Source organism: Rhododendron vialii, chromosome 8a (genome assembly GCF_030253575.1).
Source record: "Rhododendron vialii isolate Sample 1 chromosome 8a, ASM3025357v1".
NCBI lineage: Eukaryota > Viridiplantae > Streptophyta > Magnoliopsida > Ericales > Ericaceae > Rhododendron > Rhododendron vialii.
In genome coordinates, this window is record NC_080564.1 from 27,630,696 (window position 1) to 27,656,179 (window position 25,484).

The 25,484-nt window shown below is 44.0% G+C and overlaps 1 protein-coding gene across 1 annotated transcript; it reads right to left on the reverse strand.

Annotated features, from left to right (window-relative positions):
* Positions 1 to 17,476: 17,476 nt before the first annotated feature.
* LOC131298726 (uncharacterized) lies at positions 17,477 to 18,118 on the reverse strand. Its single transcript, XM_058324201.1, has one exon. It carries the CDS (start codon positions 18,116 to 18,118, stop codon positions 17,477 to 17,479), a length of 642 nt encoding a protein of 213 aa, XP_058180184.1.
* Between the last annotated feature and the right edge of the window lie 7,366 nt (positions 18,119 to 25,484).

The window sequence follows — 25,484 nt, forward strand, 5'->3', positions numbered from 1 at the left end:
AAATAGTATTTTAATTAAGAATACATGTATAATCAGTTCACAAAAAATAAAAGGATTGCTAAAAATCACATCATTTACCCATGCAATACTGGTTGGGCGGTGTTGAATTATTGAAAACGATGTTGGCCGGGCAGACAAACTTGTAAATTTCTTAAGTATTAATTTGAGAAAATAAACTACTACAATCCTGCTAAAATTTCAAACACGAGTAGAACAATCGTTCGGGCTCATCCACCACTCTGTCCATACCTACGGACGGGTATAAAAAAAATTACTCCAATTTTGAACTATACATCTCCTGTTGTCCACACTGTACGAATTATTAACCTTGTCCGTGGTTGAAGGGTGCAATGAAAAGCATTGAAGGCGCTGGGGACCCAAGCTGAACAACCTTATCAACAATTTTAATAACCTTTAAGTCAGTGACAAGTGATATGTCTATGGCGTGCAGTAGTGCTACTGCCACTACATGCAACTTTAATAACTTTTGCTTGTCAAAGTTGAGAGAACCATTCCAAGTTGCCATAAAAGCAATAACCATGATTTTCTGGTCAAACCTAAAGATATACTTGGGTCAATTATGTAATGTGTGTTCCAAGACATACCCAGAAATGAACGAAAGGGGAGATGCTGCCAAGCATTTCATATGTCAATAACAACAATTCTTTTAGGACTATTCTGGGGAAAAGGAACCGTAGAATAAGCCCATTCCCACTCCAGACACAGCATGCTCTTACAGCTTGACAATGAGTGCAATTATGAAAGCATCCGTATCAGCCTCACAAAATTTTGGATCAAATTAATCCTAAAAACCACTTTTCTACTTTAGCTAGTCATTTTTTCAAAATTACGTAGAATTGGACTCTCTATTCTAACTAAAACTATTCATTTTTTCTACTTCTACTTTTTTACTTTTTGAAACTATTTCTGTTTGGGCAAGAAAACCTTTATTTTTATTTTTATTTTTATTTTTGCGGGACTCATTTCGGGTCCTCCAAAGATGATTCAAACCACAAGTTATTCTTAAAATATTTTGTTATGGGTTCTTTAAAAAATTAGCTCAATCCAATATCGATAGAGTCGTTTCAGAATTCGTATGGCACCCTACGAATTTTGAATGAATTCTGAAACAGCCTTTACCAGTAGTAAATTGAGCAAATTTTTTTCTAAGAACCCATAAAAAAATATTTTAAAAATGACTTACTATTTGAATCATTTTTATAGGATCCGTAATGTATCCCGCAAAAATGAAAAAATCATCAATTTTTTGTCTGGCATCAGGCCCTATCTTCTCCAAGAAAAGGGTCAAGGTAATAGTTACAACAATAAACTATTGAATAAAGGGTGAACGGTGCCTCGTGGAAATAAGCCACTTGGCTTATTTTTTTTGTCTTTATTCAAAAAAAAATTGCATTTGTTAGTTTTTCGTCAATTTTTTGGGAATTATTGCTTCATCATGTCGAGAGGAATCTAAAAAGTAAAAAATTACGATTGAAACCTAAATTTTTTTTAATAAAAACAAAAATAAGCCAATAAGCCAACTTTTTCATCTTTATTCAAAAAAAATTGGATTTCGGTCATAATTTTTTACTCTTTAGATTCCTCGTCATGAAGAAGCAATAATCCCCAAGAAATTGACAAAAAACTAACAAATGTGAAAAAAAAATTTGAATAAAGACAAAAAAATAAGTCAAGTAACTTATTTAGCCGAACGGAATGTGTAGCAAAGTTACCCAATCTTTAGAATAAAGAGCAAACAACGCGGTCTGATGCAGCGCCACTTTTTTGGTTTTGCTCGTTACTTTAGTTTTGAAGGTAAAGTAGCAATCCTGATGTGGATGCTTTGAGTGCTGCTATAACAGCAAGTCATATAAAGAGGGAGAATAGCCCAAGGGTTTGGGCAAGTTTACACTATAAGGGCTCGTTTGGATGGGGTATTAGAGAAGGGGATTAAATAAGACTTTGTTTGGATGGAGGATTAGTAGGGGGTATAAGGAAAGATGGATGATGTAAAAAGCTATCAAATGACCCTTTTGCCCTTGTGCAATCCCAAACTTAATTATGGATTACGTTATATATATAATTACAAATATAATTAATCTTCCACACTTTAAGCCGTAATATTTAATTTTACTAATAAATGTATTAAGTTAATAATATTAAAAAATGAAAAAGTCAGTTTTAATTTTATAAAATTCATTTTTTTTAAAGTTATATTTATTTTCATTTTGTTGGAAAAATACATTGTTTAGTAGTTGAAAATATGTCCAACAATTTTGTTAGGTGAATTCCCATGTGGCCAACATATTTTTTTGGTGAAAAAGTGCCTAACTAATATAATAATTATAGTTAATAAATAAAATATTAACAATTCATTTTTAAGTGCTTTATTATATTTATGAGATATATTTTTTAAAATTGTGAAATTTTATAATGTTTAATAATACTGAATTTTTTTTAATTGTTGAAGAAACCGAAATTTATAAAATGAATGGGGAGTAGATGGTGGTTGGAAACATGTGGGTGTTAGTTGAAATCATGTGAGGAGTAGGTTCAACAAATTTTTTATATAAATTTTTTTCTATAAATAGCACTCATTTTCATATCTCATCCGTCATCTCATCTTCATTTCCTAATTTTGTAATTTTTTTTTTCATCATTTATAAATTTTTTTCTATAAATAGCACTCATTTTCATATCTCATCCGTCATCTCATCTTCATTTCCTAATTTTGTAAATTTGTTTTTTTCATCATTTCAATGGCACGCCGGCCTTGGAGCGAGGAGGAGGAGAATACGTTGTTAACAAACCTTACGAGCCTTGTAAATTCGGGGGTTTGGCGAACCGACAACGGAGGGTTTCGCCCTTCCTACTTGGGAGTTCTTAAAAATGATATGTGAGTTTCATTCCCTCAAGCAGGTATAAACGAAATTCATATTGAAGGAAGGATCAAGAAATGGAAGAGTGATTATCACATACTAGACGCTATACTTAGGCGTCCTGGGTTCGGGTGGAATCAAAATGAAAACAAATTATTGGTGGAAAATGAAGTTTGGGATGCATTTGTTCAAGTAAGTACTCTTAAATTTGTTTTCAATGTTGTATAAAGTATTGTTTTGTAAATTTTGTTAATGTTTTCCTAAAATTTATATGTAGGATTATCGACATCTGAGACATTTCCGGGATAGACAATTTCCCTATTTTAATCGATGGGCCTATTGCTTTGTTTCTCAGCAAAACTAGAAGTTCGAAGTTTAAGGCGGGCATTAGAAGAATAAATTGAAGTTGTGATAATAAATATATTGATGAATAAATTTGTAGCCTACCTAATGTATCTCAAGTATTTACTTTTATTTGACATTAGTACTGGTTGTCAAAATAATATAGTCTTCATTTCCAAAATAGCTCACAAAACAGCAACAAAAACATGTCAACATACTACAATAGTCTTCCCAACCTAATTTGCCCAAATTCTTAAAATAAAACTTACAACTTCATTCCGAATCGAACAGATGTGCCAATAAAATACAACATATGAAACCTAACAAAAAAATTACAACAAAGTATGTTGTTAGACTAATTTGATGTTGAACTTCCAAAACACTTGTGGATGTCGAAGTACTGTCACTTGATTGATGTTTAGTTTCGGCCAACTGCATGTCTTGAATGAGGCGGTATCTTTCCTCATGAAATGCCAACAATGCTTCTTTCGCTTCATCTAGTGTGTTGTACTTTTTCTTCAAGTTTTCTGTGTATCTATTAACTTGCAGTTCCGCGGTTGCCCAACTTGTATATATTCCCGATTTACGTCCAACGAAAACCACCCAATACTTATCTTTATCTTGACTTTCCATTGAAAATCTATTTGGATACAACAATTACGATATTTAAATGTGCAACAATAGTAAGACTGTAAACGAGTATGCTTACAAATAAATAAGGCTCAGATATATTTGACCGGCACATAGTGCACTACTTGGCTACAAGTTATGTTGCTGAACAGTGATTGAACCGTTGGCCCTCATAACTTGTCCCGCCAAGATAAGTGACTCGCCTACAAATGTCTCCTTTTATATCATCATGGCCTACATATAACCGTTCCCATTGGTCAACCAAACGGCCTCAAAATAGTAGCAGCAATTCAAAAACCCTCAAAACATTCATTGGACTGCAATTTCTCAGCAATATGTGGGGAAATAGAAATGATGGGGAAAACTGCATAAACATGTCAAACACATAAACATGTCAACCCAGAAAAATGGTGGGGAAAACTGCCCTTGTAACACTCACACACACTGCTCATAAACACCCTATTTGGCTCAGACTTATTTCATCATTGCCACTACCTAAGAACCTGAAAAAGACAGCCCATAAAACACATTTCCACAGCCCACAAAGCAGGCAACACACTGCACTACCCAAAAAACAGTCTACTAAACCACCATTTTAACTCACACACACATTCTGCAGTATGGGATGGCAAAACAGTCAACAAAACTTGTTAATCTTGTGCTAGGAAACTGCACAAAACAGAAAAATAGCTGCACTATAGTATGGCTCAAAAGCTGCACTTGTAACTCACACACACACACTGATATGCACCTGCACATATTGAGGCACAAAACTGCACTTTTAACTCATAAATACATTGTTCTGCACTTACACATTATGAGGCACAAAACTGCACTTTTAACTCACAAACTCACTCATTTGGACCTGCACATTATGTAACACAACACTGCACTTTTCCACTCACGTACACACTGATCTGCACTTGTAATTATGGTGCACAAAACTGCACTTTAATTCACCCTTCACAATACCCCATCCAAACAGTACTGAACATAGTTAGCAACCTTTAAACCATCATTATAAGTAATGCCATGTGTCTCAGAGAAATTTCATCATAGACATTATTAACTACCTAAAAAAATAGCAGACGTTACTAACTAACTGTCCATACACACACTTGCAAGCATTCCCCAACCCCCCCCACACACACACACACACACACAGAGAAATGAGAATGAACCAAAAGCAGCAGCAGCAACACCTGTTTGAGCATAGCAGTAACCCAAAACAAACTGCAGTTCAGACAAAGTAGTTTGGACACAGCAATTTAGACAGAGTAGTTGATGACATTTGGGCTCAAAAACCATTCATCATAGCCATTAAGTGAAAAACCTCAGAAAACAGCCCACAAAACAGAAACATAACAACCCACAAAATTGCAAAAAACAAATAGTCATTGTACATGCCCAAGTGGCCAGCAAAACCTATGCCAAAGCATGGCAACATAGAGCCCACACACACACATGCTCGCAGAGGCCTGCAAAACCTGTTTGGATTTGGATGGGCTCAGATAATAAGGTCAATACCTTGGCTGCAACAAATGTTACCCCGCCAAGGTATCGACCTTAATTAATTGATTCATTATTGCCTTAGCCAACAAAACTGCAGTTCTAAATCACAAAACCAAACAGATTTATACAAATTAATGAAGTGCTCCTGGCACTACACTGTCGAAACTGCTGTGTACAAACTGATGTGGTCCAAAACCACCTGATCTCTCACAAACAGCAACACATACAACTGCACTGCACTAACACAAACACACACACACACAATCCCCCTTAACAATACCCCATCCAAACAAGCCCCAAGTATGCAGAACTATGAATGGCTGCCATTGGCTCAGAACAATTTCATCATCGCCACCATTAATGCTCATGAATAGAGTGCAAGTGCAGTTAAGTGATACAAACATTAGGCTCAGAAAATTAACATCATAGCCACCAACATAGCCATGCATACAGTCGAAATTCACAGCAAAAAAAAAAAATCAAATCCTAAACAGCCTTCGAATCGAAAACCCACAAAACACTCCATAAAAAAATTTGAAATCGAAATACTGTGGAATCAAAACCCATGATACAGTCGAAACCCATGCTAAATAAATCGAACCCTAAAACAGCCATGGAATCAACACAGTAACAGAAACGCGAGCAGGAATAGAAGAGAAAAAAAAGCCCCAAAAATTCAAACCATACCTCACTGAAATCCAGAAGAAATCGACCCAAAATGCACCCAAATCGCCACAAACCCTTGTTGCTTCAAACAACCAGTACGGGCAAGAGTAGCTGTAGGAAATGGGTACTTCGGGGTTGGGAAAGGGGATTAGAAGGGGTACAATCGTCCCAAATGGAGGGGGATTAGGGGGTATTCCAGAACAACAGGTTCAACCCTACCCATCAGTAAGACCCCCTCAACCGGTATTAGCCGGTGTTGTGGAAGAGGGGGTGAAGAGAAATCCCTCCTGCCTTTTGACTTGCCAAACGAGGTATTCAGGTGGGGCCCAGGTACTAAACGGGGGGATTCCACAATCCCCCTTTGCAATACCCCATCCAAACAGGGCCTAAGGGATAGTACACCGCCATAAGTTCAACAGTGTTTCTTACCACACGTTGGTGACGCATTATGTTTCTGGTGTTTGTAAAACATCGGGATATAGATTTTGCCGGCGCTTTTAAAAACGCCATTCAAAGGTTGAACTGTTTACATTTTCCGTCCATCCCGTTACAATAACGTCATTATGACATGTTCTGCCAAGATTTTCTCACAAAACGCCGGAACCAAATTTTTTAAAGCCCACAAAATCTAGGCCCGATGTCATGCTCCCAAACAATGTTAGAACTCCATTATTAGCCCAGTACATTATTACCCATCAATTCCAACTCTCAAATTTTTGAAATTAGAACTCCCATTCTAAAAGCTTCAAGCAAATGCTAGAACCCAAAAAAACTAAGAAAACCAAACTACTTCAACTGAAATGATGTGTTTTCCTTTTTACTCCTAACTTTCCAAATGCTAACAAAGATTTTTTTTTTTTTTAACGGCAAATTTTTTTTATTAATCTTCGAAGATGTTACTGTGGGGGAGGATTTCTTTGTGATCCTTCCTGTATAGCTGTCTTCGTGTGTGGAGCCATGAGTGATGACGCCGGTCTTGGTGTACCTGCAGAACCGGAGGGGGATGTTCCTCCAGGAGGAAGCTCCGACGAACTTGTCAGTAAGTGGAGAAGAGAAGAAGTTTTAGTGAGAAAATATGCTAGTAGAAAGAAGAGAGTGCAGTTGTTCAAGAGTTCAGAGCCCATTTCTTAGTGGTGTTGCTCTTCTATTTATAGGCGAAAGGGGTAGAGTGCTGAGCAAGTTGACCCTACTTTCCACGTGTCGCTTAATGTTCGGATGGCGTCCTGTAGCAGGGCCATTTAATGTATACCATTTCCCTAGTTTTACAGAGGCACATGGGTCGATGTCAGAAAGGTCACATCGTTCAGAGATGTCACTTCAAATATCAAAAAGGACAGCTTACTTATCAAAAGATATTTCTGGAAGGTTCCGTAATTGCCTGTATTCGGTGGAGCCCACTTCTGACACAAGATGAGGCTCCGAGCACCCGGTGTTCTCTCCGCAGAACAACACAGCCGAACAAGTGGGCACACCGAGCGTTAGGGATAGATTACCGAGCAAACTCAAATATTTTTACGTTCGGATAAAGCACACAACGTTCGGTAAGAACCATGAAGTCCGTCTATCCTTCGGATGACTAGTTGACGCAACGGGCCGAAGCTCATCCCCATTTACAGATGAACTGAGACAGCTGGACGGCGGGTCAAATAACGTGGAACTTTATCCCCCTTTCTGAACCTTCGGATATTTCGGCCCCCTACAATAGCCCATCAACTCCTGCTTTTCTTGCTCGGACGAGAAGAAAGAGTTGAATAGAAGTTGGCCGAACAAGAAAGTAGATCCGAAGAACTAATGACCAGATGAATCGTTGAAGTTTGAACAGAAAAGGCTTGGAACCTTTCTGACACGTGCTTGCAGTTTTCATTTAATGCTCCTGCAACCGCCGATTTGAAACGTTGCCCGTTGTCACAACTTCATTGGGTGGCGATACGGCACGCTTCATTCTCGCCACGTGTCCTTCATCGAGCGTCACATCAATCTCCCGCTCAAATCCAACGGCCAGGGTTCAAGGCCGGCCGCTTCGAATTCTGTACTTAGTATAAAAGGGGCAAGGGAAGGAGAGAGAAGATCACTCTCTCCCATTCTCAATCGTTTTCTCTATTCAAGCGCCATCCGAAATCAAAAATCGCCAGAAATCCGCAGATTTCAAGGATTTTACCACAGATTGCTGTCGATTTTTCAGGTATTGCTCGAGTTCTTCTATTTCTTGATGCATTTCGATTATTTTTGAATGTTTTTACCCCCTCTAAGTTGGTTTTTTCCCTTTTGTTTCGATTGAAACAATCGCCTGGATCCCCAGGCGTTCATGTGTTCTTCTGAACACATGAACACCTTCAAATCGTGTTCTTCCGAACACGATTGTACCTTTAAGTAGGAGCTTTTCCCAAAGGAATATTCATTTAAGAAGTTTAGCGATTCGTATTAAGCTTCTTAATCATTGTATCTCCATTGGAGAAACTTAGGGCTCCCAAACTTGTCCCTGAACGGTAGGAATCCCTTCTTCGGAGTTTCCCCCGAAAAGTGTTCGTTCGGGAAGTAACCGAGCAAACCTGAGGTCTCTCAGAACAACATAAAACACCGAACATAGGCACTTAGACTACTGGCCATGCAAATCGCTAACGGTCTCATCCCATGCACTAATTTGTTTCTAGGTATGGAGTCTTCGAAGTCAACCTCTTCGGCTGAATCTTATCGGTCGGTGGATTCCGGAGCTTCGAATTTTGGTAGAGCTGATCCAGAGTTAACCGAAGCTATAAGAGATTTCGCCCGGACCTACCGAACGGGGTCGAGTGGCAGGGTTCCCGAGGGAGTCGAAGGAATCGACTACCCCGCCCGAGTGGTTCCTCTCCGAACGATGGGGCCAGACCCCAACATAATAGACATAGATGAAGATTCGTCCGATAGGGAGCCTCCTCACGACGAAGTTGAAGAGGGGGAAGAAGCCGAGGGAGCTGATGAAGCTGAGTCGGAACAAGAGACCCCAATCGCTTCGTCAAGCCGAACGAATGAGGGAGCAGGTGCTGTCGGGGAATCCTCGTCGCAACCCACGAAGGCGAAGAGGAAAATCGTCCAACTAGACCCCGACGTAATTCCCGACCAAACGGGAAGGGACCCCTGCCCTTACTTGGAGTGCTTCCAAGACAAGAAGAGCTTGAGCCTCTTCCGAGCCGTTTATGACGTCCCCGACGACGTCATTATCACGCCGGTCCAAGGTCCCCGTATAAGATACAGTGATGAACACATCACCGTCCCCTTGATGGCGATCACAGAAGGGGGCCTTCGGTTCCCAATGCACAAGGTCTTGAGAAAGATCCTTCACCGCTTCGGTCTAACTCCATGCCAGTTGAGCGTGAATTCCTACCGCATTATACATTCAGTAATCAAGCTGGGCGAGGTAAAAATGTTCCGACTTGAGGCATACCATTTTTTCGAGAATTACATGATGTCGAGAAACGTTCGGTATTCTCGATATTATCTCTGCTCCCGCAAGAAGATGCAAAAAATCATTCCGGAGGGCATGTATGACTCGGAGAAATGGACCTCCGACTACGTCGAGATTCGGGGGAATTTCCAATTCCCCGAGCCAGAATACGGCCAATTCGAAATCGCCACACGAAGGGGAACGCCGAGTAAGAATGGTTAACTATTATTTCAATGTCATTCCTTCTGTTGTTTTTATTACATTTATCTGAATTTTTTGTTCTTTTCTTCGGCAGATACTACCAAGCTCAACAAGGTACTTTTAAGGGCGGCGAGAAGTTGTGGTCTCGCTGCTTCCCTTCTCACCGTTCCAGCAGAGGAGAGAGACGCCCCAACTATCCTCAAGTACAAAGCTACCTACGGAGGTCGGATCCGAAGAAAGGTGACCGAAGAGCCTGAGCAGTCTTTTGACGTTAGATCCGAGGACATCCCAGAAGAGCTTCGGCCGAGCGTCGACAAACCTCTCCGAGGGACGATCCGATTACCTACCGAGGAAGAACCCTCCGGCAAACAAGAAGACATGCCTCCAAGGAACATCAAGGAAGTTCTCCAGAAAAAACTGGAGGAAAAAGAGAAAGAGAAGGCCCAGCTTCGGAAGGCTGGGGCCCCGGGCGCTTCGGGCTCGGCTCCAAGCAAGAAAACCCCACCCCCCCCTCCAAAAAACAACCACTGAGCGCCCCTTCTTCTCCGAAGGAACCTCTTGCCAGCAAAAAGACAAAGGCGGCTCCGAAGGGGAAGAGCCAGGAGGTTGAGCTTCCGAAGGGAGCGCAGACAGAGAGAGAAAGAGAATGGAGCTGGCTTCAGAACTTGACACCCCATAGGTGCTGAACTTCGTTACCCCCAGCAAAAAATAAATTCTAAAATCAGACAGCCTCAAGAAGGATCTCTCTCTGGCTTTTACCCTCCACTTGGGGCTGGCTTTACCGAGGGATATATAGAGTCCCCCGTCTTTGAAAGCAGCCCTGAGCGAGTACTACTATCACGCTGGAAGAGTAAGTAAGCTTGTCATACTTGTAATGATTATTTGTTGATTCGCTCTATTTCGTCGGAATAACTTTCATTCTGTTTTGTCTGCAGGCCACCCAATCCATAATGAGTGCCCAACTTTATCTCTCCGAACATGACAAGAAGTCAAAGCTGCTGAAGCAATCGGTAGAGTATAACAAGGGCGTCGCCGAGGAGTACAAGAAGGGCCTGGAGCAATCCGAGCTTATGCGACAAGGCCAGGAAATTCAGATTGCAAATCTGAATGACCTGATAAAGGGACTCGAGGACGCAGCCGAGCGTACAAGGGCCGAGGGAAAGGAGGAGGGCCTGGCTGAGGGGAGATCCTTCGGCCGAGAGGAAATGAAGAAGGAGATGGAGAGGGAGATTGAGAAGGAATTGCAGGAGCAGCAGAATAAGGGGTACGACAAGGGGTACGCCCAGGCCGAGGAAGACGTGGCCGATCAAATTATCGAAGTCCAAGCTGAGATCAAGGAGGGTCAACACAAAGAGAGCTTCATGCTGGGATACAACAGGGGTTTTGACGATGCAGGCGTTGAGCCTGACGATGAGAGGAAGAATGACGATGAGAGGAGGAATCTGGTGGAAGTACCACCCCTCGCCCCTGCCGAAGCTGCAGCAGAAGAGACAACAGCTGACGCTGCCAACTCGACCGCAGTACCAGCCCCTGCCGATGCTCCAACAAATTAAATTGGCTTTTTCGTTTCTGTTTTCGTTTTTTTTTTTTTTGAATATGTTTGGCTCCGAACAATTGGAACCTTGCCAAACCATTGGATGTAACTAAAACAGGTTGTAAGATCCCTTGGTTAATGATTAACAATCTTTGTTCTTTGTTTTAACAAACTTGCAAAAATTTGTTTGTTTTACAAGTCTTTTCGTTCGGATCAGAGTCATTGTGTATTCAAGTATAAGAATTTGCCAAGTCTTTTTGTTCGGATTAAGTTAATTGTGTAGCCAAGTATAAGCCCCCTGTCTTAGTGGATGGTTAGTGAAAAAATGAGAATCCAGTAAGGCAAACGATTGGGTACACAAATAATGAGGAAACAGCACCGAAGGCGAGAGTAGTCATCCGAAGAAAAGCGTTCACCGAACAAAACATCAATGGCTACGAGGTTTTTTATCCGAAGGAACAAACCGTCATGGGCTTCGAGATTTTCACCCGAACAAACAAACCGTCATGGGCTTCGAGATTTTCACCCGAACAAGTGAATCATCATGGGCTTCGAGATTTTCACCCGAACAAAGGAAGTGCATATCGAACGTACCGATCATGGGGATGAAATGCCAGCATCCTACGGCCATGAACTCGGGGCTAGATGAGATACCCCAGTTACAAGAACAAAATAGAAAAACAACTGAATAACGAAATCAAACTTGTATTAAGTACAGGACGCGCAGAAGCGTATTTGCCAAACAAAAATGTAAATACAAGAGAAGAAAAATAAAAAGGTGAAGGACGACAATACTAGCCATGGAATTTTCTAAGTTTTTGAGCATTCCATGGATTGGCAATTGGCTTTCCATCCATTTCAGCAAGCTTGTAGACACCATGTCCTAGCTTCTCCACCACTCGGTAAGGTCCTTCATAGGGATCCTTCAGCTTGGTCAGCTTTGACGCTTCGGTAACCATCCGAAGGACTAAGTCCCCGACGTTAAACTGACGAGCGCGAACATTGCGGTTGTAGCCCCTTGCAACTTCTTGTTGATACGCGGCGTGCCAAAGGTTAGCATTGTCACGTAGTTCTTCGGCGAGGTCTAACTCGGCACCCACAAGCGCATTATTGTCTATAGGGTTAAAATGCTCCGTGCGGGTTGTAGGGATCATAGTAGACAAAGTGAGGACAGCTTCCATACCATAGGCCATAGCAAATGGAGTACGGCCGCTAGACCGCCGAGGGGTGGTACGGTAGTCCCATAAGACGTGTGGAAGCTCTTCTACCCACTTACCAAGTTTTCGATCCAGACGGCGCTTCAGCCCCCGAGTGATGGTCTTGTTAGATGCTTCGGCTTGTCCATTACCTTAAGGATAGGCCATCGAGGAATTATGGATCATGATGTGGCGCTTTGCATAAAAAGCTTTGAGGGCGGACGCGACAAACTGGGAGCCATTGTCAGAAAGGATGGCGTACGGTACGCCGAACCTCGAGATGATGTGCTTCCAAATAAAACGTTCCACGTCGGCTGCGGTGGTCTTGATCATGGGGGAAGCTTCAACCCACTTGGTGAACAAATCTGTGGCAGTGAGCATATACTCAAATCCTCCAGGCGCCTTCGGCATCTTGCCTACTATGTCAAAGCCCAAACCGCGAACGGCCACGGACTAGTGATCATTTTAAGGGGAAAGGCAGGCTGGTGGATGAAGGATGCTTGCTTTTGGCACCGAACACACTGCTTCACAAATTCTTCGGACTGCTTAACCATCTTCGGCCACCAATAGCCTTGCGTCAGAGCACGCTGTGCAAGGGATCGTCCTCCTGAATGCGCCCCGCAGCTTCCCGAATGGAGTTCCTCCAAAACGGCTTGCACAAGGTCGTCGTGGATGACACGCAGATCGGGGCCAGTGAAAGTTCGTCGGTAAAGGTTGTCGTTCGGATCCAGGAAAAAATTGGCCGCTCGGCAACGGAGTTTGTATGCTTCGCGTTTGTTCGGTGGTAACACCTGGTTCTTCAAGTAATCAACCACTGGATCCAGTTGACTCGGACCAAGGGAGATTGCCATGACCTGTTCACACGGCTATTCGAAGCTCGGTTTGGGGACCTCGTCAAAGGTGATGGTGCAACTGCCCGAGGTCTTGTAAACCGAAGCAAGACCTGCCAGGGCGTCAACATGTGCGTTATGCTCCCGAGCGATCCATTCCACTTCTACTCGGCCAAATCTTCCGAACAGGGCCAATACGTGGCTCACGTAAGCATTCATACGTTGATCTTTGGCTTGATAATCGTCGTTTAAATGACCCACAATGAGCTGAGAGTCACAAAAGACATGAATCGAATCGGCATCCAGCCGAAGAGCAAGTTGGAGGCCTGCAATTAAAGCTTCATACTCCGCCTCGTTGTTCATTGCCGTGTACCCAATCGAGACCATGCTTTCATGCACAGTCCCGCTTGGTGACACAAGGACGATGCCCGCACCAGCCCCGTGAACATTAGAAGCTCCATCGACGGTCAGTAGCCAAGCGTCGCCGGAGAAGAGCTTCCATTGCCGCTTGGGTTTCTTTCGTTCGAAGGAGTACCGAGCACGGAGTGGCTCCGCAGGACGGCTGGATGGTCCTTCCAAAACCTCTTCTTCCTGAATCGGAGCTTCTTCAGCGGCGGTGGCTAAGGCATTGGCCTCGTCTTGCAAGCCAGGAGTGAGGTCAGCAAAGAAGTTGGCCAAGGCTTGACCTTTGTTAGCTGTCTGAGGCTCAAACTGGATGTCGAAGTTGTAGACACCCCAATCTGACTTCCCGATCGTTTTACTTTGTTCGTCGGTTTCTTGATTCCCCGATGATGAGTCAGGTCGAAACAGTCCCGAGAACTTGGAATGGCTTGAGTTTGGCATGTGTGGAACCCATCCTTAACCCTTAAACCCTTGAATCAGAACCTGGACCTTGGTCTGAATGTCGCGCGACAATCTAGAACCCTCGCGCGATGGTTCATCTGCCAGGTGGTGGTCAAAGTCAAAGCTTTGACCATTGACCATCGCGGGGCTGGCTGGACCCTCGCGCGATGGTCTCACTCCATCGTGCGATGGTCAACACCTGTCATTTTCACCCAGATTGCGTGGTGGTCAGGGGGCTACAGGCCTATGTGACCCCGTTTTCTCGGCTGAACAGCGTTCTGGGGGGGCTCCCCTTGCACCACCTTACCCCCCATTCTTCCATCACCTTTGCCACCCACTCCTCCACCAAGCATTTGTAACCAGCATTGTTGGCTGGTTACAAGGCCTTGGTTAGCCATCCACTAACCCCCTTCTCCTATAAATACCCCCCCCTTATGCTTCCTTGCAAAGGGTTACAAAAAAAGCTCTCTCCAAGAAAGAAGAAGGAAAACTCAAGCACAAACATCTCACACCACTCACTCCCACATAATCACCCTCCAAATCTTACCATCTCATCATTCAAGCCATTTCCAAGGCACTCAAAGCAAAGGTATAATATCTTTCTGCTCACTGTTCGAACCCCTGAGGGGGGCTGGCAGGGTCAAGGCTGGTAATTGATACCAGTTCTGGCCCTAAAGCTGGCAGAGTTTCAAGAGCCGTTAGCAGGGAAACCCTCGCGCGATGGTCCCGTATGCTCGCGCGACAATTCGGTCTGCGTGAGAATGGACCACGTGGGGAAGGGACCCTGGTCTTTAAGTTTATTATTGTGCTTGTAGTCTTTTAAAAGTCTTTCAAGGAGCTTTAGCTCACTGCTTTGCTGTTTTACATGTTGAAAATCATTGTTAGGCTTAGTTTATAACACCTCTTGGTTTGGAATGCTCTTGGGATGCTCTTGAACATGTCTCAGAGCCCTAAGTATGCAAAGCAATTCCTGGAAGTCCAGTCAGAACAATCGCGCGGCTGTTTCATACTGTCGCGCGAGGGTTCTCTGTTTCCCAGGTACTGCCCTTGCATGAGCAACCTGGCCTTGGCATCTGTTTAGACACCCCCACTGTTTAGGGGTTGCATTTTCATAATATTTTTATCTATTGGCTGTAATATTGTTTACTTTCAAGTACCCATAAACTGCTTGGTTTGCACCTGGGTGAGCACTGGTCCTTCCAGAGCCCAGAAGGGAATGAAGTTCAAACCATTGGTGAAACATGAATACTCGCGCGAGTGTATGGGAATGTCGCGCGACGGTTTGCTTGCATGCGGATGAACTCACGCATGCAAGCTGGCTGTTTCTTCGTGCCAAAATCATACACAGCGCTGTCTTGATGTATGATCGATGTTTTGAACTTCGTTCTGTTTATTACTCGTCATCTCGCTCATCCATGCTATATATCACATCTTGCAAACTGTTACAGTTTTAATCCCTTAAACTGTTCCCCCGCCCTAAATGGCTAAAAATTGATTAATCAAACAAAATCGTAAACAAACATCTTTCGCAAATGCCTAAGTAGAGACCGATCTCCGGATTGGGAGAGAGGGGTGCCATAAAACCCTTCCCCTCTCGTAACCTGGCTCCCGAACCCAGATATGGTTATGACGGACTGGTTCCTTAACTTTTTCAAATCAATCAGCGCGGCAAGTGCTTCGAAATACGGTTCCTTGGGTGTCGGACCTTCAAACCCGAGTGGCGACTCTGTATTTTGCGAGCGCTTGCTTCCCCGCTCGCGCTCCCTCGACCCGGGCCCCATTGCGTTTTGGAATCCGAAAATTCCGAAGGGCACGCTGCCCACAGAAGTTAGCCAAGTCTTGAGAGAATTTCAGGATCCGGCTTGACGCTTCCGTCTTCCAAAGGACCGCTTTGAGAGGAAACTCAGTGAGGACCACAATCCTATGGGATTGAAAATAAGGCAAGAGTCTCGTTTTAGCTGAAACGAGAGCCAATGCCAATTTCTCCATAGGCAGATACCTCGTCTGAGAGTCCATCATCGTTTTGCTGGAGTAGAAAATTGGTTGATGTTCCATCCCTTCTTTCCGAACAAGAACCGCGCTCGTAGCGTGATCCGAAATAGCAAGATAAAGATACAAATCCTCATCGGGTAGGGGCTTGACGAGCAGAGGAGCGTGAGACAGGTATTGCTTTAAGGATTGCAAAGCCTGCTCGCATTCTTCGGTCCATACGAATCTGCGTCGGCTAGTAGTAATTGCTTGGAAAAATGGACGGCAAAGATCACCCGAACGTCTGATGAAACGGTTCAGGGCAGCCACCATTCCTGTAAGTCGCTGTACCTCTTTTATTGTAGTTGGAGCTCGGAGATTCTGCACGGCTTGGATCTGTTTGGGATCAGCTTCGATTCCTCGGCGACTTACCATGTAACCAAGAAATTTTCCCGAGCTTATCCCGAACGCACATTTCTCGGCATTGAGACGAAGCTTTCGTTGTTTTATAACAGCAAAGACCTCGCCCAAGTCCCGAAGGTGGTCCCGAGCGAAAGTGCTTCTGCAAACCAGATCATCGATATAAGCTTCTACTGTTTTGCCGAGCATTCCGGGAAACATCTTTGTGATGGAGTGTTGGAAGGTTGCTCCGGCATTCTTCAGGCCGAACGGAACGACCTTGTAGCAGTAAGTGCCTCGAGGAGAAATAAAAGCCATCTTCTCTTGATCTTCCGGATCCAACGCTATTTGGTGATAGCCACGATAGGCATCCATAAAGCTCAAACGTTCGCACCCTGATGTTGCGTCCACCATTTGCTCAATCCGAGGAAAGGGAAATCTATCCATAGGACAGGCATCGTTGAGGTTTGTGTAGTCAATACAAACCCTTAGTTTCCCATTTTTCTTCGGTACGACCACTGGATTGGCAAGCCAAGAGGGATATAAGACTTTCCGAATGACGCCTACCCCCAACAGTTGATCCACTTCTATCATTACAGCTTCGATATGTGTGGCTGACGAGCGTCAAACTTTCTGCACCACCGGCCGCCTACTTGGATCGACATTCAATGAGTGCATGGCGAACGAAGGATCCACACCCGGCATGTCTTGTGGAGTCCAAGCAAAAACTTCTATGTTCCGCATCAGGAAGTCATACATCTCCTCTCGTTCGGCCACGCTCAGAGAACTCCCAATTAAAAAATATCTTTCCTCGCCCCCAGGGATTGAGAAGCGTTTTAACTCCTCGGTAGATCTTCGTTCGGCCGGCACTCCAATGTCTTCTATTACAGGAACGGGAGTGGCTTCCACGCATTGTACCTCCAGACAGCTCTGTTTGTTCGTTACGATGCTGATGTAACATTTTTTGGACTAGACTTGATCTCCTCGAAGACTCTCTTGACGTCCATTCCATTCGACAAACTTCACCACCTGGTGAAAGGTTGAAGCGACTGCTTTCATCTCGTGCAACCAAGTTCGGCCGAGTGTATGGACTGGGAGAAGCGACCACCACAATATTCGATGTCAAGAACCCGTGATCCAGCTCGCACAAGGAGAGTGATCAAGCCGAGCGGCCAAACCGGGGCTCCAGTAAAACTGACGAGGGGAGTAGACGCTGTTCGAAGTTGAGCGGGAGATAATCCGAGGCTCTGAAACGTTGAATAAAACAATACGTCTGCCAAGCTTCCTTGGTCTATCAATACCCGTTGAACGGTTGACGTTTCAATAGCAATAGTGACAACGAGGGCGTCCGTATGAGGGAGTTGCACACTTTTCAAGTCGTCAGATGAAAAAGTAATAGTGCTGCCGAAGCTCGGATCCTCCCATTTTCGCTTGACCAAAGCACTAACATTGCAAACGGATAAAGAGGCGACGGCTCTGTCAATTTTTGAACGAAGCTCGGCCGCCCTTCCTTCGGAAACCAACCCTTGTATAACGCTTACAAGATTGCCGATAATAGGGGGAGGTGGTGGAAGTGGATTTCGCCGAACGTCGATCCACTGATTCAGATGTCCAACTGCCGCTAGCTCCTCTAGATATCGTTTGAAAGGTGGGCATTGCGTAGTGTAGTGGCCGCGCTCCTTGTGATACGTGCACATCCCTGGTCCGCTACCGACGGTGCCTAAGAGTACCGTTGGCCAAACAAAGATGGCAATTTGCCGATGATGTTGAGGAGTTTGTAGATAGGTTCGGTGAATGCAGTATGCTCGGCCACGTACTCGTCTGGCCATGGCTCCCTTTTCGTTTGTGGCCACGATTGTGGCTGCGGGTGCTGCGGAGGTCGACCTTTGTTGTTCGGCTTGTTGGTTGCTTGGCCTGAACCGCCTTGGCCGCCTTGCCCCTGGCGAACGTTTGATACTTGTTTCTTCGCCCCTGTTGTTTTCACAGGTTCTGGAGCCTTTGGTATGTATCGCTCAGCCATGGCTTCTTCATGAACGCAATCCTTCTCGATTATGGTCATGAGCTCTCCCATCGTCTTAGGTGGATTACATGAGAGATCACGGAACATTGCCGAGGTTGGATCCAACCCGTTCATAAAAGACTCTGCCGCAACTCCTTGATCACAATCGGGAATAAGATTATAGACTTCCCAGTAGCGCTCGGTATAAAGCCGTAAGGTCTCTCCGGCCGCCCTCCGCATGTTTACCAGCATAGACAACGTCTTCGGTTGAATGTTGCTGGTTACAAAGCGTTTACTAAACTCCAACTCCAGCTCGTTGAAGCAAGTGATAGATTTGGGTTTCAACTGGTTGTACCATAACATGATCGGCTCGCTGAGAGTGAGTGGGAAGATCTTGCACATAAGGGCGTCAGAAAAGTTGTGGAGGCTCATAGTTTGTCTAAAGCGACAAACAAACGCGACTGCGTCCTCTTTAGCCTCGTAACGTTTCAGCTTCGGCATAACGAACCTGTCCGGTGGCCGCTCCTGTTGGATAGCATCCACGAAGGGGGAAGCCTTTGCCTTCCCGAGCTTCGAATTATCCTCTTGAACTGGAGTTTGCGGAATAATAAGGAGAGGAACCTCAGCACGCGGCTCTAGAGTCTTTCTTCGTTCACGTCGATGGTTCCAGTGATGCTTTTCTTTCTCCTTCGGTAGCCGAGTGGCTAAAACCGAAGGTGCACACACCGCTCCTCTCGAGCCCGCCAAGTGAGCATGCCGAGGCTGAAAATCTGGGTCGACGGGTTGGTACACGGTCGGCAAACCCGTGAACTGATCGTACAAGATAATCGAATTATTGTGTTTCGAACGGTTTCCTTTGCTGTCTGTTTGGTGGCGACTGCCAGAGTTAACCGAACGCCGCCCGTCATGGCATTCAGATACGTGTCGGGATCGTACCGAATATTCCCGGTTGCTGCCGATGCATGTGCGCCGAGGTGGATAGTTTAAATCCATGGGCCTCTTCCCACTTCTTGGACTCATTTGTCGTTCGGAACGGAATTGTGCTCGGGCTGACACGCCCCCCTTATTGGTGCCAGCAGTGGAGCCTGTAGCCGAGGATCGTGAATTCTCAGTACGAATAACGCTCGTCAGCCGAGGTCTTGGAACTCCCTGGTCAAGATGCTCAAAGACAGTTCGTCACTCGGAAACGGCGGGTTCGGCCGTTTGGGCTGGACAAGACGGTCTGCTTCTTTTGCGAGGTTTCTTCGGTCGACTGGGCTCGGCTGGATGCCCGAGTACAGAAGTTGTGGTCATCCCGCCGTCCCGCTCCTCCAGCCGTTGTTGTAGCATGGCAATAACCGCCGCTTGACGCTTCTATTCGGCCAAGGCTATATCCAACTCGGTGGGTGGAAAAGAAAGTTGGCGGGCCACGTGGGGAACCGTCCTAGCCGTTTGACAGGGCTCGAGGTTGATAAACCCGTAGCCCTCCAACCCAAGGGTAAAGTTCTCTGGACCCGGAGGTGAGAGGTGTTGAGCCATTTGTTCCGTTTAAACGCGAGGAACAAACAGAATTCGAGATGAAGATCGTATCAGGCCCTCAACTGGTTAAGAACACGAAGAACACAAAGAACACCCCAAAAGTTGTATTCTCCCCAGCAGAGTCGCCAATTGTGGGGGAGGATTTCTTTGTGATCCCTCCTGTATAGCTGTCTTCGTGTGTGGAGCCGTGAGTGATGACACCGGTCTTGGTGTACCTGCAGAACCGGAGGGGGATGTTCCTCCCGGAGGAAGCTCCGACGAACTTGTCAATAAGTGGAGAAGAGAAGAAGTTTTAGTGAGAAAATATGCTAGTAGAGGGAAGAGAGTGCAGTTGTTCAAGAGTTCAGAGCCCATTTCTTAGTGGTGTTGCTCTTCTACTTATAGGCGAAAGGGGTAGAGTGCTGAGCAAGTTGGCCCTACTTTCCACGTGTCGCTTAATGTTCGGATGGCGTCCTGCAGCAGGGCCATTTAATGTATACCATTTCCCTAGTTTTACAAAGGCACATGGGTCGATATCAGAAAGGTCACATCGTTCAGAGATGTCACTTCGAATATCAGAAAGGACAGCTTATTTATCAAAAGATATTTCTGGAAGGTTCCGTAATTGCCTGTATTCGGTGGAGCCCACTTCTGACACAAGATGAGGCTCCGAGCACCCGGTGTTCTCTCCGCAGAACAACACAGCCGAACAAGTGGGCACACCGAGCGTTAGGGATAGATTACCGAGCGAACTCAAATATTTTTACGTTCGGATAAGGCACACAACGTTCGGCAAGAACCACGGAGTCCGTCTATCCTTCGGATGACTAGTTGATGCAACGGGCCGAAGCTCATCCCCATTTACAAATGAACTGAGACAGCTGGACGGCGGGTCAAATAACGTGGATCTTTATCCCCCTTTCTGAACCTTATGAACCTTCGGATATTTCGGCCCCCTACAATTATAAAGATTAACAAGAGCAAGTAAAGGTAGCGTGTCGCCGGTTTATATATGATGCTTCTTTTTGCTCTTGCTCTTTGTCTTTGATGGATGAACCTACACACAAATAAGAATTGCTAGTTTAGGAAGCTTTTATATTTACCTAAATTGGTGCAATTGCTCAAACTAGCTGGGATTGTAACACTCAAGAAATTGAAATCAGGAATTAAGTTCTTAAGTATTGGCAATACATCAGCTCCTGTGGGATTACCCCTTTGAGCTGATGAAATATGCATCAAATTCAACAGCAGAACAAGGGTATTGATTGGTTCTCCCAGAAAAGTTGTTATTGCTAATGAAATGTGCTTCAGATTCGTCAGTTTAGCAAGCTTCCATATTCACCTAAACACTCCGGTTCTCACCAGGGATCCTGGATTTTTGTTTTTGTGCGAGACTCCCATCTTAGCCGTTGGATCTAATCCAACGGCCCACGCTTTAAATTAATGCAACTCGCGGATCCTAGGGCGGCTACGCACGGGTAAAGGTTTTTTTTTTTTAACGGTGAATTTTTTTTATTTAATCTTCGAAGATGTTACAAATATTAACAGGAGCAAGGAGAGGCAACAAAATGTCCAATCCGAAACTCCTGAATCCCTAGATTGGCAAGATACCAACTTAGAAGACACTCCAAAGAACAAGCCCAACACCTAAAAGGCCTTAAAGCCCAAATAAAACTATTAAAGTAATTGGGATGCAGTCCAAAACTCCTAAAAGGCCTGAAAGCCCAAATAAAATAGGACAAGCCCAACAAATGAAGCCCAAAAAATAGCCTAACCCTAACACCAACTACATAGCCGCCACCCGCCACCCACAACCGCAACCTCTGCACAAAACCGCCGCAGCACCGCCAACCACCACTATAAAACGGCAAGCCAAGATCCACCACCACCACCAATAGAGGACCAACAACCGCCAGGCCAAGGACCAATCAAACCAAGGAGAAATAACCGGTGGAGAAGTGCCAGCCTCGCCCCCGCAAGCCGTAGAGATCAATCTAGCCGTTAGGCACAAAACTAGAGACCCCAACGGAAAAATCCGCAATCAACCACCACAATGGAGAAACGAGGCCAAGTAGCAATGAAGTCAGCAGGTGTAGAAGCTTAGAGAGAGGTTGAGACAGAGAATGGTGGAGAGCAGCGACTCTATAAGAGTATTCGGTAACTAGCAAAAGCCCAAATACCATCCAAGCATGACCCACCTAAATCTCTGTTATTACAATTCCTCTCAAACTCAAATGTCTCCTAGACCAATTTACAAAAAAAAAAAAAAAAAAGTAGCATGTCGCTAGTTTATATATGATGCTTCATTTTGCTCTGGCTCTGTCTTTGATGGATGAACCTACACACAAATAAGAATTGCCAGTTTAGGAAGCTTTTTTATTCACCTAAATTGGTGCAATTGCTCAAACTAGCTGGGATTGTAACACTCGAGAAATTGAAATAAAGAATTAAGTTCCTAAGTGATTGGCAATACACATCAGCTCATGTGGGATTCCCCCTTTGGGCTGATGAAATATGCATCAAATTCAACGGTTGAACAAGGGTATTGATTGGTAACTCATCAGAAAAGTTGTTATTGTTAATGAAATGTGCTTCAGATTCGTCAGTTGGATCTAATCCAATGGCCCATGTTTTAAAATGCATGCGGATTCTAGGGCGGCCGGGCATGGGTAAAAGAGTTCCCAGGTCACTCAAACAAGTTTTTGTTGGAAAATTTTCAGAATTAATGAATGATAATTTTCCAGCAGTTTTTTCTTGGCAGAATAATGCCCATGAATAGAGGTTAATGCTGGCATTTGCACCTGCCATTCATTTCGGCAGTGTTAGGCCCATGGTTTAATTAGATTTTGATGATAACAAACACATCCTAATTGGGATTAAATTAGCCTATTGGGCTTAATTGGAATAATATGTTTTAATCGAACTAATTCTGCCATTACTTATTTTTATAGGGACTTATGAGCAATTCCCTTTTGTATAAGTTGTACAAGCTGTGAGATTGATACAGTGAATAACTTTCCTGACCTAGGCTTCTTCGATAAAAATAAGAACGGCAATGGAAACTATCAAAGGGAAGAGATTTTCGGCGGATGAAGAATCAAAGGTTTTTTTCGGATCAATCAAGGATTCAAATTGAAGGGATATTCTCCATCAAATTGCTATCTCCAATAGACAAGTAAATTGAAGAAGGAGAGAGATGAAGGAAAATCGATCTCCTCCTAATTTTTAACGGTTGGAAAAGCTTTGCAAGGAAAGAAGAAATCTGCTGGGAATACAAAGATTGAATTAAGGAGCAAATAAGGTAAGATTGTGGCTGATTTCTTGCAACGGCTAGGAGAAGAAATTCCAACGTTCAATTGGGTTTTCCACGTTAAAAAGAAAAGCAGGAGCAAGGTCGAAAAAACACAGATCTCTTGAGCAAAAATCCCAGTGAGCTATTACTTGAAATTCTATCAGTTAACTTTGTTCTTCATCTTGATTATTCTACACTAGGTTGAGTGTTATCTTTGAACCATATTGTAAAAGGGTTTTTCACACCCTCGTCTGAGATTGAGACTATTTTTTCTGAGTGATTTTTTGGTAGAAAAATCATTTGGGTTTAGGTGTGACTAGCGCCGGAATCTTAGCTAGTTGGAAGTGGATTTGGAGTAATCACTCGTTGTAAGGTTTTTTAGCACCCGCGAAGCTAGAGGTTTGTAACGACTATTGGAGATAGTGCAGCAATTCCTGAGTAGGACACTTGGGGAGTGGAGTAGGCCGTGAAGTTGCGGACCGAACCACTATAAAATCCTCGTGTTAATTTTCTCTATCCCTTACTCTTTTACTTTCAGTTTTGCTTATCATTATCGCATAAGAAAATTGGTATAATTCTGAAATCACACTTGGGGTAGAAAAGCTTGCATAATTTGTTGATTTCGTGCTTATATTGCAATCATAGAATCTGTTGAGTTGTTATATGCATCTGTTGTGTTTCTAATCTTTGAGCTAGTTCAATCTATTAAGCTTGCTGGTGTACTTACTAGTTGAGTCGACTCAAATATTGTGCTACATCGTTGTTTTTGTTTCACCTAGCAATTAGTTTTTTAATTTGCGAATAGTCAGTGAGAAACCCAATTCACCCCCCCTCTTGGGTTGCTATTTGGACCAACAGGCAGTTTCGTGTATTGATTCTCCCCTGTTCAAGGCTGAGAATTTAATTCCCATATTCAATTTCTGGCTGATTTCAAAGGCTCCTGAGCAGTATAAAAGGGGCAGTCCTCTTTTCATTCTGCACCAGCAAATTCACAACTTCAACAGCTCCGAAATTCGTTTTTATGTGAGAGAGAGATAGGCAATAGTGAGTTCGCCAAGGCGGTCGACGGTGGTATTCCGACGGCTTGCGGTATAGCTGAGCCAACCTTGGGAGGAAGACGCCGAACAAGATCCTACAACACCAACGGTAGGCAGCGAATCTTTCTTAAGGAGACTGTGGTATCACACAGGACTAGGTTTGATTTTCTGAAAATTCAGTTTGTATCTCGTCTTTATATTCTGTCTACTGTTATTGTATTTTGTAACTTGATTCAATCTTGTAATTGTATCGTTGTTAATGAAATTATTCTCTAGAATTATATGTTGTGCCGAAATTTTTCCCAACAGTTTTTCTCTTTCCCTTCTCACTCGTCGACCCCAGAAACACAGAAGAGAGAGAGAGAGAGAGAAAGAAGAAGAGGCGATTTCGAATCGAAGAAAGAGAAACGAAGGCTGGAGAAGAAGGGCTAGACAAGAAGGTATCTATCAATCTATCTCTCTTGATTAGAGAACAATAGAGAAAGATACCTTCTTGCCTTACATGGGGAGATAGAGAACGATCTAGAGAGAGAAAGATACCTTCTTGTCCACCCCTTCGTTGTTCATCTCTGGTCTTCGTTTCTCTTTCTTCAATTCGAAATTGCCTCTTCTTCTTCTTCTCTCTCTTCTATGTTTCTGGAGTCAACGAGGGAAAGAGTAAAACCCGTTTGTGTGACCCGGGAACTACTTTACCCGTGCCCGGCCGCCCTAGGATCCGCGAGATGCATTTTAAAACGTGGGCCATTGGATTAGATCCAACAGCTAAGATGGGAGTCCGGCACAAACACAAAAATCCGGGATCCCTCATGGAAATCGGAGCGTTCACCTAAATGCATAACTGTTCACTCACCTTTTGGCAACTCGGCGAGGAGGCAAATTCGTGCGAGTTTTGTTGCAGTCATGACATTGGGTGGTGACCCCAAGCTATATCTGATGGGTACAAGAAGCATCTTGAATCTAGCATTTTTTTTAAAAAAATGAAAAAAAAGTTTGACTCCTAAGTGAATAGAGGTCATAATAAATTACCTATTGATCAAATTGAAAAGAAAGTAACCTACTAAGATTGCTATGTGCAGCAGGCCCTCTAATGTCCCCAAATGAGACTCCAAATGCTTCATCCTTGTTTGCTAACTTTTATGCTTGAATAGTAGCTGCCATTTGTGTACACATAGCCTCCATTTGTGTCTCATAATGATGCAACTAAAACTGCTCTTGTAGTTGTGAGGTCATCAAAAAGC